We start from the raw sequence: 16,392 nt of genomic DNA, 5'->3' as shown, positions 1-16,392 counted from the left end.
GGCCACAGGAGCAGAGAGCCTGGTTCCTCCCAGGGTTTCTTGAACGACCAGCCTATTGAATATTTATTGTAATAATATCAATTCATTCTATTTTCATTCTAATTTAATTTGAAATATAATTTATATATTAAATATTTTTAATTTTATATACATATATAAATATTTCTTAAAAAATTACATTTTAAAATAAATAGATGATCTTTCGCAGTTCCATCTTTTCTGCCTTGCTCTCTGGGGAAGGTCTGAACGTAGAAAAAACAAACTTTACAATTGGAGAATGTAGTTGTTTGGAACTGATTTACTGTTTTGAATCTTGACAACTCTTGTTTATTTAGAAATTGTAGGCTTTTCATAATCCTTACAGAAGGAAAAAAAAAGGTGAAACATTATAAACCTAATAATGACTTTTTGTTGTGTTTAACAGTGGGTCCTGTTCCACTGACACTTAACTATGCCTAAACCCAGAATCATCTGGGACTTCCCAGATGATTCATCATCACTCCAGACACCTGGAGGAGTCTGTTTAGATCAGACCAACACAACATGAATGCAAAAATGCTGACTCAATTCAGATCATCATCAGTGCATCTATACATTCTCTTTCTACTGCACCTCCTCATGTTGCCTTGATGATTTACTCAAGCAACCTTTAAGAAGGTGATCCGGCCTACCTCCCACTTTTGCATCATGCTTGGGAGGATAACCAGGAAGAGATAAGTACTGACATTATTTTAACCAGCTGAGCATGCATGTTCACATACGTTCTAATTCCACTCAGTTACACATTCGTTTATGTATGAAGCTAAAACACTGATGGTAAACGTATATAAGGATATAAAAATATAGGACAAATATAATACGCATATACATCATATCTAGTATATAAGGATATGAAAATATGGGAGAAAGAGTACATATCTTCATCATATACAGTATATAATCAGATTAGAAAATACTGGATGGATGGATGGATGGAAATATTTACATGTTGAACAGGAGATTAAATTGATAGGATGTGTTAGCAAAATGAAACTTGATTGTAGTTTTCATTTCATCATCCATTCTGTTGGGTAGGGAAACTCTTCACTGATCTGAGAGAACACAGAAGAAGAAGCAACTGACATTTATGGACGTTTACTTCCATTAGGACGCATTAAAGCTGTGCTCACACTACAGGAGTTCAACAATGAGGCTGCAACATGTACTTAAAGAGGAACTCACACTCATTTTAAACTTGAACACACTACAAGATTTGAAAATAGTAAGAAATCACACAGTACAGATATTGTTTAGATTGCACTGAATGCTCCACCTCATGTGATCTCAGGGGATGGAAACACAACACAGAATGTCTGCATGTAGCTTTGTAAAGATTTCCAGGAAGAATAAAACTAAACCAAAGCAACAGCAAAATGAATGTGGATGAGAACATTTTGGGGGAGATGAAGTCAACAAAGTCTTCAGAAAGAACTGGAGATCAGATTTTTAATATCTTAACGGTAGTGTGCCTGTAACCTTCGCTTCAAGTGCTGAACTGTTGAGCAGAAATCCTACTATATTACTGTTTCATATTATCATGCTCACCAAAAGATGTTATTGGTTAAATTTCAGAGTAAAGAACTTCATCAGCTGCTGCACCATCTGATTTTCCTGTGAATAAAGAGGCTCATCTCAGTTTAAACTGTCTTTTATGTAGAGAGATGTAAAGTAAACCTAGTACATAAGAGACAACATGATACAGATTACAGTATCAGTCACATTCCATCAAGACCAACATGTTTCAACTACAACCAATTACTGCTGCAGGTGGATGGAGACTTAACTTGCCTTGGTCTCTCTCAGCTTCATCATTATTGCGCCAGCGTGTCTGTTCATACATCAGACCGTCATCTACAACAAAAGCCACAGGTTTGAATATTACAACATAGAAGATGGATGGATGGATGGATGGATGGATGGATGGATGATGGATAGAATCATGGATGGATGGATGATGGATAGAATCATGGATGGATGGATGGAATCATGGATGGATAGATGGACTGATGGACGATGGATGGATATTAAAGATCTGATTTCATTAAGTGAAGTTTAGTAAAGATTTGGTCAAAGATCCATCTCATGCTTGTATGTTTAAATAATTACATTACTAAATAAGAACTCTATGACATCATATCCTCTCTATTTCAGTTAAAAAGCTACAAAACCAACTTGTCAGCTTTCTAATTTTAAGGGTCAATAAAATCGTCTCAGCTTCTGTATGTTTAATATGTTGTATGTAGTTCTTAAAACACTCACCCGTCTGAGCGAAGGTTTTAAGCTCAATCAAGGAATATGTGGCATCTCTGGATGCATCTGAAACATAGTTACATGGTTGAATCTGAAAGACTCTCAGTCAGTCATATCATTCTAGTATTTCTGCTGCATGTTAAGTATGAATTAGAGGCTGGGAAAAGTGTGTAAAGTCTTTCAAATGTTCTTTTTTGTACAATATAATCTGATCATTATCTACATCAAAAGTTAAAAAACTAAAATGTTTAAACTAATGTCACTGCTAGTGGAAAAAGTGAATTAAATGTTGGATTTAACAACTAGTCAAACCTCATTTGGCAGAAATCAACTTAAACCAGCATTACAGTTCTTCCTATAAGGACTCTTAGCTTAGCCATGTCTGGTGTGAACAGTGCTTTTTAGGTCATTCCACTGATAATGGTCTAATGGATTATGGCTCTAAAAGACACTGATGTACACATTCACATAACCACAAAATAACCACTTACTTGTTCTTGCCACTGAACGTACTCTAGCATTTTCATTGTCTTCAGGGTCTTTGATTGTTTCATAGATACAAGAATCACCTACAGAGTCAAATCAAGCCAAGGTTGGATTAGTCATTATCATCACACCACATGAATTATAGAATCTTCCAGATCAGTTCAACAGTTAGCATTAAAGATGTGTCAGGGATAAGAAGGTTTAGAGAAGCACATTCATTGTGTTGAGCTTCATCCTGGTTGATCATGTGGTCTGTAGCACAACGCTGATTGGTCCTCTGAGACCTGGTCAAACCAAAACATTTAAATATAGTAGATTTATTAAAGAAGCATGGGAAGTTATAGTATGTTGAAAATGAGAGAGGAGAGTGTCGTACCAACCTGGTAAAACATGAATCTGTGAAAAAGAGACACATTTTATACAAACTGTTAGATTTCTTCTACAGTACATGAAGAGTAATCAGAACACATATGTGATTTACATCAGTGTAATAATCTAAAATCAGAAGGAAATGGTCTCACCCTTTGACTGTTTGTGATGACACAACACCAGCAGCAGGATGATAATCAGTACATGTCCACCAATCAGCCCAACGATAAGCAGATAAGGAAATGAAGAGCTATCAGACCTGGACACTGCTGAAATAAATAATAGGTATTAATGAAACACACCTAGAAACCAAACAATGTCCAAAATGAACTTTACAAAACATTAATGCTGCTATTAATTATAATAATAATAAAAGATTCCTCACGTTTTACTTCCATCCAACTCTGTGGTGATTGTTTCCCTGAGGACTGACACTTGTAGAAGCCTTCATGTGACTTTGACACTGCAGGGATGATCAGCTCCCCTCTGGTATCACTTTGGATGAGTTTGTCATTTTGATAGAAAAACACATTAGAAAGAACATTTTGTGTCTTCAACTTGCAGCCAAGAGTAACAGGATCTCCCTCAGTCACAGGATGGACAGGGCTCACCAGGATAATATCATCAGCTGGAAAACAGTCAAACACATTCATTTAGTGTCAGCTGGTTCAAAAACGATAAAATGATTAGGAGAGGTTTTCGTATGTTTTCAGTCTTCTCTCTCGACATGTAGCTTTTAATCATGTATACATCAGGGATCTAAAGCCAGCAAAAAGGGATTGTTATATCGCTATTGACAGGATAACTTAAGTACAGATGAAAAAGACCAGAACAGCATTTAGTTCAGGACTTGTGGACAGTTACATACAGTCAGTTACAGTCGGCAATTACACACAGTAAATGTCAATTTATTAAAGGAGAAAACAACATGTTGCCATGTAGTCATTTAAAGGGGTGGATCACAAAAACACCAGGTAATAATGTTAAACCTGAAGATAGATATGTGTTTTCTAAAGAAAGACTCTGCCTACTTACACTGAATATACAGGACATAGAATACATTAGTTCAGATTTCTCATCAACAAATTCCCAAACAGCAAAGTTTAACATCATAACATGTGATTAAAACTTACTCTGTCCAGTGATGTTGACTGCGTTGCTGAATGCTGATCCAGACTCACACCAGTACACTGTAGTACTGTCCTGTATCTTAGCAACATTACATGTAGATCCAGTCATGGTCCCCCAGGTAGAACAGTGTGACAGGAAGCCATCATCAGTAAACCTCCTCACTCTCCACTCAGTAGACTTTCCCTCACAGCTCAGAGAGACAGAGTCAGAGGTGAAGTGCTGGACTCTGTCAGGATTCACTGTGAGAGACGCTGCTGAATGGAAATCTGAAAAACAAACCATGATAGAAGGTCACACTTTATAAAATAACAATGGAGTTAATCCTTTATGAAGATGAATATACTTCATCATTGTGTGGTATTTAAGCTGTTACTGTAAAATTATTTTACTTCAGCAATCTATCACTGCACAGTTTGTTTTGTAATGTATCATGGATTCACCTGGTGTTGCCATTAAGTATTATTGGAAGTGCCCCGCTGGTTAACAATCCTCTTATCTGACTAACACCTTAAGGATCTTAACACACATATAAAAGGGAGACTTAAATATCATTAACCACAACCTGCATGTGGCACATTATTTCTATCACGAAGAATTATTTATATCACACACACACACAAACACCACATTTGTTACTTCTAAAGCCCAACACTCACCTCCAGACCAGACAAACTGAGGATCACTGTAATCAGTGTAATACACTGGGTCTCCTCTTCCAGCTCTACACACATATCCTGCTGTGTGTGTCTGTCCATCAATGATGTAGGAATCTTGTTCAGTCCCTTTGGTGCTACCAGGCAGCAGCTCATGACTGTAAGATCCAGAGGTGTCTGATAGATCAGGAACAGCTTTATACCAGTAAAACCTCCATCCTGCAGATGGATGTTCAACCTCACAGCTCAGAGTTACTGAGGCTCCAGGACTCAGCCATGATGGAGACACAGAGAGGACAGGTTTGGGTTTATCTGTTAGGAAGAGACTTGATCACAATGAAAACATGTTACTATGTACTGATGGAAGATTACATACAACATTTGTATCCTGCATAGTCTGCATTATATACAATACTTGTAAATACATTAAACAAATGTGAAGATATGTGAAGCCCACAGTATCAGCTAAATAAGTCATGACAGGTGAAATATGATGTGACTTACTGCTGAATACAGTCAGTCTGGAGGAATCACTCCACTCTGTTGAAGACTGTTGTCCACTTTTCATTTTTCCTTTACACTTGTAGTCTCCAGTGTGGAGTGAAGAATCAGATTGAATCCTGAATTCATTTAGATTTGGAGGTTTGAATGAACTGGTAGATCTCCATTCATACTCCCACTCAGAGTCTCCTCCATGGATCTCACATCTGAGAGTAATCATCTCTCCACTGAAGATCTGAGGCCAGTTGGGTTGAAGAGTCACAGTCACCGTGACTGGGACTGTCAGTGTTCAAGAATCACCAATGAAGGTACAAACATCAGAAACAAACACAATGACTTCATGGATTAATAAGTACACAGAGGATTGTTTCTACAGTTTGTATTCCAACAAAACTCACCAACTCAAACACAAACTCACCATTTTTATTGATCCTGATTGGATCACTGAACTCTGTGTAGTAAACTGGGTCTCCTCTTCCTCCTCTGCACCAGTAGAGTCCTTCCTGTGAGACACTGATTTGTCCATTTGAATAAAAACCAGCATCTTGTGTGGTCAGAGGTTTAGAGGACTTCTCATCTCTGTACCAGTAGTATTTCCATCCAGATGATGGATTCTCTGAGCAGGTCAGGATCACACTGCCTCCTACTGGAATGTCTCTGCTGACAGCACTCAGTCTGGCCTTTGGTTTTGCTGTTGTTGAGTTTAGAACAAAAGATTTCATCATTGTACCGCTAAATTTCACAAATTTGATTGTATCAATGACCTGTTTGCATTAAAATCACTACATGCTGTAAAATCACTATACTGCTGTAATTATTTTACTGTTGGCTACTTAAGGGTTCAGGTTAATGATTACTATATGATTATGGTCCAAAACAACATCAAATACAGTTTTTTTTCATCAAGGTACATAAAACTTGTGTTGCCGGCTGGCTGGCTGGCTACCCACACCGCGCATGAAGTGGGCCGGCTTGTGACTGCGTTTACATGGTCTTTAGTATCCCGGTTTTGATCAGGTTTTTGAAGTATCCCGTTTTTGTGTTTGTCCATGTAAACACCATATCCCGAATTCTGAAACCGGGTTATGCCCATTTCCCGATTTCAAGAAACCCGGTTTTGCCACCTGGAGTACTCCGATAGAAGCCGGGATACTGGAGCATGTGTACACCTTATCCCGATCTCTGACGGCTGCCCACTGTCTGCACAGGCGCGAGTGACGCCAGGCGAAGCACGAGATATACAATCAACATGGCGGCAACGAAAAAAAACAAAACATGGCGGCAACGAGAACTTCTCACTTTTGGAGCGACGAAGAGACTGAATTTTGCCTTAAAATAATTAAAGAACTCAACATAACTACGTGTTTAGATGGCAGAAAACACAGAAATGCCGACATATTCAAGTCTGTCGCGGAAAAACTACGTGACGCTGGTTTTCCACCTCGCACTGTTGAACAAGTTAGGTCGCGTTGGAAAACATTGAAAAAGACGTAACACACGCATGCGCAGATAGGATGCAGTGATCAGAAAACGGGTTTCAGGTATTTATCACAGGGATATGAATAACCGGGTTTCTCTGTGTTCCATGTAAGCACCATATCCCGGATATGCTCAAAGCCGGGATAAGCCTCAAAACCGGGATACTAAAGAACATGTAAAGTTTAAACGCAGTCTCCCGAGCCACTTTTCTCCCCCAAGTCAGAACCTGCTTGTGGTGTTTCTTTCAGCAGTTCCAGTTTTCTTTTTAGGTTTATCCCTGGTTCATTTAAATTAAATAAAAATATTTCCTTCATCTACTGTCTCTGCCTCCTCACGTCACAACCCTGTGCCCTTATTCTTTGCATCACAACGCCACCTGGGGTGCAAGTCCCCAGGTGGCCACCTGGGGTGCAAGTCCCCAGGTGGCGTTGTTGGTCCCTCCTTAGTTAACATTGCAAAACTCCCCTCACTCCTTCCCATAAGAACAAACAACAAAGATGACTTACGTGTTACTGATAATGTGATGTGACAGGGATCATACATTAGTGCTTTAGGTCATAATGATAAGAAAATAGAGGTCTTACCTGATACATTTAAAGAGACAGGATTACTACACTTTGTATCCTGTGATCTCTTGTGTCGACCACAGCACTGATATTCACCACTGTCACTTGTAGACAGCAGTATCATGGTGTAGACTTTTTTTGCGTTAAATTTTGTCTTGAAATAAACATGTGAACCATCCTTGTTGATTTTATATTCCCAGTCAGTGTCCTCTCCTTCTTTCATGTCACATATGAAGAAAACAGTCTCACCGGTAAACAAAGTCGAAAAGTTGGGGTCAGTAGTCAGCACAATATCTAGAATCAAACACAAACATGTATATTATACTAGACTCACTCTGTGCAGACACATCCACTAAAAATTATACTGAAAACAGAAAGAGGATGTACTTAAAGTGATGAATTTAGTTGAGATTAGTTTTCAGTGAATATGTAAGGTTAAGAAGTGATGTTAATTCATATTTGACAGCTTTAAGGCTCAGAAGTTAATATAATTTATATTTGAGTTCATTTACTAAAAGTGCATTTACAATGTTATAATTTAGATCAGTTAACTATTTATGTTACACATTTATTATTTACATATTTACATGTTTAAATATTTACAACTGCATCTTTAAGACAGTTAAGTTAGTCTGTTAAATCTGCCTTTCTGATTCCCTCACGTTTACCTTAATCTAAATCCTAGCTTCTGATTGGTTAGTTCAGTCACGTGAGAAGTGCGAACAAGGAAGTGTTAATGTTACGAAGTGCGGAATCTAGTAAAGTGCTGCTTGAGAAAGTCATCTGTCCCCAGTCTGCTGTTTCTTTTTATAAAGAGTGATCCAACCACCACACATCGAACCCGCACATTACATTTGGTGGCAGCGTGGTGTTATTTTGGTGGTTTTTGGTGCATTTGGTGAGTTTTATTTCCCTAAACTGTGGATGTCGTCATTTTTTTGTGCCATCGGGATTTTTTTTCACTCTTGGAGAGCAGCGGATTAACTGAAAACTGGTTTGGAGATATTAAGGACTTTTGCATTTTTTTTTCTTTTTCTCTACTTTCCGTGCTTTTTTGTGGTTTTTGAACTGGACATTTTGTCACCATGTCGGCTGATGAAAGTGAAGCTGGGATGCAGTCTTCTCCCTCTCAACGCCGACCGGATGCTACAAGGACAGGTGCTGCATCTCTAGCCACACGTTCTGTCTCCAGTTCCCTGAAAATTGAGCTTCCACCTGCTTTTAAAGGAGATGGGACTGAATCTTTCACAAGTTGGTCTCGACGCTTTGAAGTGGCAGTGCAGGCTATGAGTTCAACTGATACAGATTTGTCTACAGTGATGGCCTTCATCCTCCGTACTCGCCTAGCGGATGCTGCGTTTCTGTATTGGGACAGCCTTCCTGCTTCAACCCAGAGAGACTATGATTCAGTGAAGGAGAAACTCAGAGATGTTTTTGGACCAAAGTACTCCCTACCATTTTTCCAGACCCATGTGAATGCTCGACCTCGTAAACCAGGTGAGAGTTTGGATGTGTACAGTGCAGACATCACTCGTCTTGTACTTGAAGCCTTTCCCAACTATGACTACAATGCACTAGAGGGTGAAAATTTTCGCCGCTTTGTTGCTGGCTTGGACCCAAACTTACAGTCAAAAATCCATGAGATGGGTGCTGAGGATCTTGGAGAAGCTGTGTGTATTGCCAGCCGCTGTGAGAGAGCATGAGCAGCGCTTCAACTGACAACAGTAGGGTCTCCACACACTCAACCTTCAGAACAGGTAGCTATGGTTCATCCTAGACCTCCTGATGACAAGCTTCTACATGCAGTTGAGCAGCTGACTCTTACCGTCAACAGCTTAAAAAGTGAAGTACAACAGTTACGAGAGGAACACAGTTACTTGGCTCAGCGTGTGGGCTCCAGGCCTGACAGATTCTCCTCCAACGATGCTCGATACAATGCACGCAGCGTCTCTCCACAACCCTACCATAACAGACACCGCAGAGACTATTACTTACCTGAGCAGGGTTATGGTCATGTTCCAGAGTCCCGCTATGAACGTCGTCCTCCTTCCCCTGTTCATCAGAGAAACCGTGAGTGGCATGACAATGACAAATGTGACCGGCACTACTCTCCATCATGCCAATCCTATCAGTACTCCAGGTATGGTCGCCATGACGATGATGACACAAACAGATACAGACGCAGTCCTAGTCCTGCTCCACAGAGAAACAGGGATGGAAGTCCACACACTACAGTCCCTGACAAAAGTCTTGTCACTTATCCATTTTGTAGAAACAACAGTTTATAACCTGACTTTTAATTAATCCATTGGTTTTAGAAATGGCTCATATGAAAGCTAAAACCCTCCCAAATTATGTTTGATATACTAAAATAAATTTGCTTCACTGAAGAAAGATTGATCATTTAATGAACACAGAAAGGTCAGATTTTGGCAAGACAAAAGTCTTGTCGCTTGGGTACAAGTTGACCCTAAGTGCCCCTCAAATATATGTATTATCAATTTGTTTTACAAGCAATGGCTAATTACAATCCCAACAGCTTTTGAAATAATGTTTTGGTGCCAAACAAAACTGCTGAAAAGCATTCTAACGTTCACAGCTTGGTAAAGCCCACTGAGTCAGTTTTTGCAAAGACAAAAGTCTTGTCGATTGTCATATGATGCACCCAATCCTAGATTACAGCCTCAAAGAATAAGAAAAAGATTTGAAGAGACTGGAGATGTTTTTGACAAGCCCAGGTCCGGCAGACCCCGCAAGACAACTGCTCGGGAGGACCGTTTGTTGGCTCGAAAATCCAAGGCCAGCCCCTTTTCCACTGCAGCAGAGCTCCACCAGGCCTTGTCACCTCAAGTCCCCGTGTCAACCAGAACAGTTTGTAGAATTCTGTCTCGAAATGGCCCAGAAACCAGCACTAAACAAAAGGCAATTAAAAAAACGTGTGGCATTTGCCAAGGCCCACAGCCTGCTAAAAGGATGGACGCTGGAAAAGTGGCAGAAGGTGGATTTCTCAGATGAATCTTCGGTTGAATTACATCACAGCCGCCGCAAATATTGCAGGAGACCTACTGGAGCTCGCATGGATCCGAGATTCACCCAGAAAACAGTTAAATTTGGTGGCGGAAAAATCATGGTCTGGGGTTACATCCAGTATGGGGGTGTGCGAGAGATTTGCAGGGTGGAAGGCAATAGCGTAAAATATCAAGAAGTATTAGCTACCTCTTACATTCCCAACCATAAAAGGGGTCAAATTTTGCAGCAGGATGGTGCTCCATCGCATACTTCCATCTCTAAATCAAAGTTCCTCAAGGCGAAGAAGATCAAGGTGCTCCAGGACTGGCCAGCCCAGTCACCAGACATGAACATCATTGAGCATGTCTGGGGAAGAATGAAAGAGGAAGCATGGAAGACGAAACCAAAGCATCTTGATGAACTCTGGGAGGCATGTAAGACTGCTTTCTTTGCTATTCCTGATGACTTCATCAATAAATTGTATGAATCATTGTCGAACCGCATGGATGCAGTCCTTCAAGCTCATGGAAGTCATACAAGATATTAAATATGGATCTCACAGCACCAGTACTTCATTCACTGATGTAATGCATCATATTTTTGTATTTGAAGTAAATGATTTGTTCAATTTTCACATTACTTTCTGTAGGCGACAAAACTTTTGTCTTGCCAAAATCTGACCTTTCTGTGTTCATTAAATGATCAATCTTTCTTCAGTGAAGCAAATTTATTTTAGCATATCAAACATAATTTGGGAGGGTTCTAGCTTTCATATGAGCCATTTCTAAAACCAATGGATTAATTAAAAGTCAGGTTATAAACTGTTGTTTCTACAAAATGGATAAGTGACAAGACTTTTGTCAGGGACTGTAGAGGCAGTGTTCGCTTCCAGTCTCCTGAAAGACATCCACACTCTGATTCCAACCGTCAGGGAAACTGCCATTAGCTGCTGTTGAGGGGCAAACATCAGCTACTGTCTCACAGCCCCAGAATGATTCCCCAAAGTTAATGCCTGACAATAATGACTCACAACCCGATGACTCTGTTTCTAATACAATCTTGGCTATTGTTGAAGGCATTGAAGTGTGCACTTTGATTGACTCTGGTTCTTTTGTCTCCATTGTGAGCGAAGATTTTCGAAACTCTCACCCAGCGTTAAAGAAACGCCCCATGACACCCTCCTCTCTGCCAGCTCGCTCAGTCAATGGACAGCGTTTGGACATATTAGGCAAGTTAACGATTGGGATCAGACTTGGAAAGCAGGTATGGCAACAGGACTTTGAAGTTCTCAGAGGTGCTAACCAGCCAGTCATTCTTGGTTTTGATTTCCTGCTGAAACACCATGCCCTCCTTGACATCAAAAACAAAGTACTGCAACTTTGGGACATGAAAATTCCTCTCCTGCCCAAAGGACATGAAGTGGCCGCCTGCTGTAATGTGTCTGTGCTAGCGCCCACTAAGATTCCAGCTATGAGTGAAACCCTCATCACAGCATGTGTGTCAGCAGCTACACCTGCTTCCCCCATGCCAACTGACTACTGTGGTGTTCTCATGCCCAACCCATCCTGTGACATCATGGTGGCACACTCTCTCAGTGAGGTTCAAAATGGCACAACTGTTATTCGAGTCTTAAATCCCTCCAGAGATGACATTGAGCTGCATTCTGGACAACACCTTGGTGAGTTTCATTCTGCTTCATCTATTGACATCATATCAGCTGAAGAGACATGTTGTGCAACCTCACCTGTACATGATGTAGCTCCACCTGTACATATAAATGAAAGCAACCTGTCACCTTCCCAAGTTCAGTCTCTGAAATCACTGCTTCAGAAATACTCAGCAGTATTCAGTAAACACTCAGAGGACAGAGGTCGCACAAGCATCATCCAGCATCGAATCCGCACTGGTGATGTCACTCCAGTTAAACAGAGAGCCTACAGAGTGACACCAGAACAGAGAGCTGAAATACAGACTCAAGTTGAAAAACTGTTAAAGGCAGATGTCATTGAAGAAAGCTACAGTCCCTGGGCTGCACCAGTTGTTTTGGTGCGCAAGAAAAATGGCACATGGCGTTTCTGTCTGGACTACAGAAAACTCAATGTGGTGACAATCAAGGATTCCCACCCTCTTCCAAGAGTCGACGAAGCACTGGATGCTTTGTCAGGCTCTGCCTGTTTCTCCACAATGGACCTGCAACATGGCTACTGGCAAGTTGAGCTGGATGAGAAAGATCGTGAAAAAACAGCATTCACAACAGGCAGTGGACTTTATCACTTTAAAGTTATGCCAATGGGTCTTACCAACGCTCCAGCCACATGCCAACGCTTAATGGAAACGGTACTTCGTGGCCTCTCATGGAAGACCTGCCTAGTGTATTTGGATGATGTCCTCATCTACAGCCGCTCATTCAGCGAACATCTCCAGCACCTGGAAGAAATCCTCTCCAGATTCCAGTCATCCTTTTGAATGGACTGTAATTCACAAAGATGGCCACCGCCACCTCAATGCAGATGCAATGTCACGTCGCCCTGCTGACATCGAACCACCAGAGCAGAGCACCTCCTCCAGTGCTCCTGCTAATCCACATTCTGATGAGAGATATTCTAGTCCAAGTCCTGTAAGTCTATCTGGCCCCGTCAGTTCTGTACATCACAGCCCCTGCAGTACTGATCCAAAGCCAGTGTCCTGTAACCTGACTGGAGCACAGCCTCCTCCAGCCTCCTCACAGGGTGCTACACAGTCTGTCTCCTCCACATTTGTGCTTCAGCTCCCTGATGATGATTTCAAAAAGGAACAACAACAAGATGCCATACTGTCAGAGGTCAGTAGCTGGAAAGCCAAAGGTCAGAAGCCACCATATTGGCACATGAAAAAACGCACACCTGCTGAGAAAGCACTATGGCACGAGTATCATAGACTTACCTTTCATAATGGAGTACTCTGCCGTAAAGTTTTCAACCCATCCACAAAATCAGTGCTCCATCAAGTGATCGTTCCTCACGCTCTAAAAGACACTGTTCTACAGATGTTGCATGGAAATCCAGTAACTGGTCATCTATCGGCTGATAAAGTTCTGAAACGTGCTCAGCAACTGTGCTACTGGCCCTTTATGTCACGTGATATCAAGATCTGGTGTAAACAATGTATTCCATGTGATGCAAGACGAAGTCCCACACCCAGTGGCGGTTCTACATTGAATTGCGCCCCGGGCGAGACCACCTCCGGTGAAATTAGATCTGGTGTTTGTTAAGACGAATTACTGTTGTATAAGCATTGCAAGCATCGTAGCAAAAAGGCTAACAAACGTATACCACCAGTTAACATTAGCCCTTCATTCATGACATGATACTGTAATCATACAGAGAGAACATAGCATACCTTTATCTTTCCTTTTTCTGTCCATCTCTGTTTATTTGACACTCGACAATCAACAGATTTCCATCCCCCAGCGCTGTCACTCACGACCAGAAGTCAAGACTAAACCAATTCACCTTGGTGACCACATCATCGTTTTGTATTACCTATTTTTATTTGGTCATTTCACACAATTCATAAAAACAAAAACATGCAGGAATTATAGGCCTGTATTTATAATATTAGGAATGAAATGTGCGTTATATGGAAGAAAGCCAAGGTGTGACTGATTTAAGCCCTTTTATACAGTGGACCCCCCATCCGTTCACTTTGGGAGAGACCCAGAGGTGAGCTGTCCCCCGCAATCCCCTCCTCCCCTTTCCCTTTCTCACACAGACCTTCTGTGCACGGCACCTTCTCAGCAAGTAGGGGTGCCTGCAGCTGCAGGGGGCGCCAATTTGCCAATTCCCCACACAGATATGACAGATAATAGAAAACCATGTAGCGGCGCAGATTTATTTGTTTATTTTTTTCCAAGTGCTCGTGCCGCCCCCCTTGTGTCATGAAGAAATGCCGCCCCGGGCGGCTGCCCGGTTCGCCCCTTCCTAAAACCGCTACTGCCCACACCTCATCAAAGAGCTCCACTGAAAACAATTGTTGCTACTGAGCCATTCCAAAAGGTCGCAGCTGATATCCTTGAGCTCCCCATCACAAGTCGTGGAAACAGGTATGTGCTGGTTGTCCAAGATTATTTTTCCAAGTATGTCAACCTCTATGCCATTCCAGACCAGCACTCCACAACAGTTGCAAAATGTCTGTTTGAAAACTTCATCTGTGAACATGACATTCCAGAAATGCTTCACACTGATCAAGGACGGCAGTTTGAGTCTGACCTGCTGAAACATCTGTGTGAATCTACTCCAGTTTCTCCTGCTGACTATGTTGCACAGTTGACTCAGAAACTTCAGTCAGCCTTCAGTTCTGCGGCGTGGAACAGAGATTGTGCCCACAATCAGCAGAAACGACAGTATGACAAAAGTGTTAAGCACACTCCCTATGCTCCTGGAGACCTTGTGTGGTTAAATGACCCCACCACAGCAAGACAAAAACTTGCTACTCACTGGAAAGGCCCCTTTGAAATATTGGAGTGCCTTGGATCTGATGCAGATTCTCCTGGAGTGACGTACAGGATTCATTACCTCCTGGATCAATCTGACAAGTCCCTGATTGTCCACTACAACCGTCTCCGATCCTACCAGGCTCCTGTGCCAGACCGTGGGACACCCGTGTGTGACTCTTTGCAGTCTCACCTCCCTCGTTTGACTGCATTGTCAGGTGCCTTGCCCTTTAAACCTTCGAAGTCGACAGCTACAAAGAACTACGACTTATCTGGCCACAGCGGTGCTCCCTCAACAGCACCTCCTACTGGCCATCAACAACCACGGCCCCAATCCCACACTCCCGTGACTGAGTCTTGGACTGCCCACCCCACTGGCCAAGTATGTCAGTCTGACACTGTCCCCTCTTCCGCTCCTCAAGGTTCTGGTTCCTTGCTATGCCCCAGAAGACGTCCAGTCAGACCTCCCGCATACCTTAGAGACTATGTTCTGAAGTGAACCTGTTGCTTTATTATTGTTGTTTACAGTTACTTGTTTATTTACTTGTTTACTCAACAAGAGAGGTGTCACTTGTTTATTTACTTGTTTACTTATTTATTTTATGAGACGTTTCTTTTGTGGGAGGGGGAGGAAATGTAAGGTTAAGAAGTGAAGTTAATTCATATTTGACAGCTTTAAGGCTCAGAAGTTAATATAATTTATGTTTGAGTTTATTTACTAAAAGTGCATTTACAATGTTATAATTTAGATCAGTTAACTATTTATTACTGACACGGCTTTTGACCCAGGAATGAATTTGACACCGAGTAGGCAAGGCACGTTACTGGAAGCTACTAGTTCAGATGGAGATGGAAAGAAGCAGCAGGTTTGTGTGTGTGGCTGGCAAAAGATAACAACAGTAAAGGGCCTCAGAATCCACCAAGGGAGGAAAAAGTGTTTGGCAGAGGGAACACAGGGACCCCGCATTGATAGCTACTTCTTAAGAAGTGCATTAAGTCAGTCGGTTGAAGTCCAGCGACAGGAGTTAACCCACAGTTCGCAGGACATCAGCACCCCTAATGTTGAGGCAGGTGCAAGCACTGAGGCAGACAGAGAGGCCAGCCAGCCAAAAAGGGAGAAAATTAGCGGTCAGAAAGCAAGGATCAAATGGCCAGGTGCATCAGATATTAGGCAGTGGGAGGACATCAATAGTGATTTGGTTAGTGTACTAGGTAGACTTAAAGGGACGGCGGAGAGTAAGTTGGAGAAAATGGGAGATCTTATTTATGGTTATGGTAAGGAAAGATTTGGTGTGGCTGAGAAACAGAAGAAGCAAGAGGGACAGGTGGTTAGATCGAGGCGTCAGCAAGAGATCGATAGGCTCGTACAGGAGAGAAGACTCCTTAAGAAGCAGTGGAGGAAAGCTACAGTTGAAGAGAAGGAAGGTATTGATTTTTT

General features: G+C 41.7%; 1 protein-coding gene across 5 annotated transcripts in view; it reads right to left on the bottom strand.

Moving 5' to 3' along the window:
- Positions 1–28: 28 nt before the first annotated feature.
- LOC311488926 (low affinity immunoglobulin gamma Fc region receptor III-A-like) overlaps positions 29–16,392 on the bottom strand; it is a 20,116-nt gene continuing 3,752 nt past the window's right edge. The window contains exons 2-16 of one of the 5 annotated variants that reach the window (XR_014699093.1): positions 7,493–7,768; positions 5,848–6,120; positions 5,433–5,708; positions 4,278–5,254; positions 3,530–3,772; positions 3,297–3,413; positions 3,156–3,171; positions 2,989–3,059; positions 2,781–2,858; positions 2,299–2,355; positions 1,828–1,890; positions 1,585–1,650; positions 986–1,091; positions 179–242; positions 29–52 (exon numbers count right to left, since the gene is read on the bottom strand). Coding sequence is in view for 4 of the 5 variants with exons in the window: in XM_084545794.1 (XP_084401920.1) it covers positions 1,601–1,650; positions 1,828–1,890; positions 2,299–2,355; positions 2,781–2,858; positions 2,989–3,059; positions 3,156–3,171; positions 3,297–3,413; positions 3,530–3,772; positions 4,278–4,557 (975 nt within the window). In the remaining variant the exon portion in view is untranslated. Of the gene's footprint in view, positions 53–178; positions 243–306; positions 1,092–1,584; positions 1,651–1,827; positions 1,891–2,298; positions 2,356–2,780; positions 2,859–2,988; positions 3,060–3,155; positions 3,172–3,296; positions 3,414–3,529; positions 3,773–4,277; positions 5,255–5,432; positions 5,709–5,847; positions 6,121–7,492; positions 7,983–16,392 lie in introns of those variants that run through there. The other 4 variants (XM_084545794.1, XM_084545796.1, XM_084545795.1 and 1 more) reach the window with 4 other exon arrangements.

The sequence above is a fragment of the Chelon labrosus genome (assembly GCF_963514085.1).
Source record: "Chelon labrosus genome assembly, chromosome: 1".
In the NCBI taxonomy this organism is placed as follows: Eukaryota; Metazoa; Chordata; class Actinopteri; order Mugiliformes; family Mugilidae; genus Chelon; species Chelon labrosus.
This window is presented reverse-complemented; position numbering and strand designations above follow the sequence as displayed.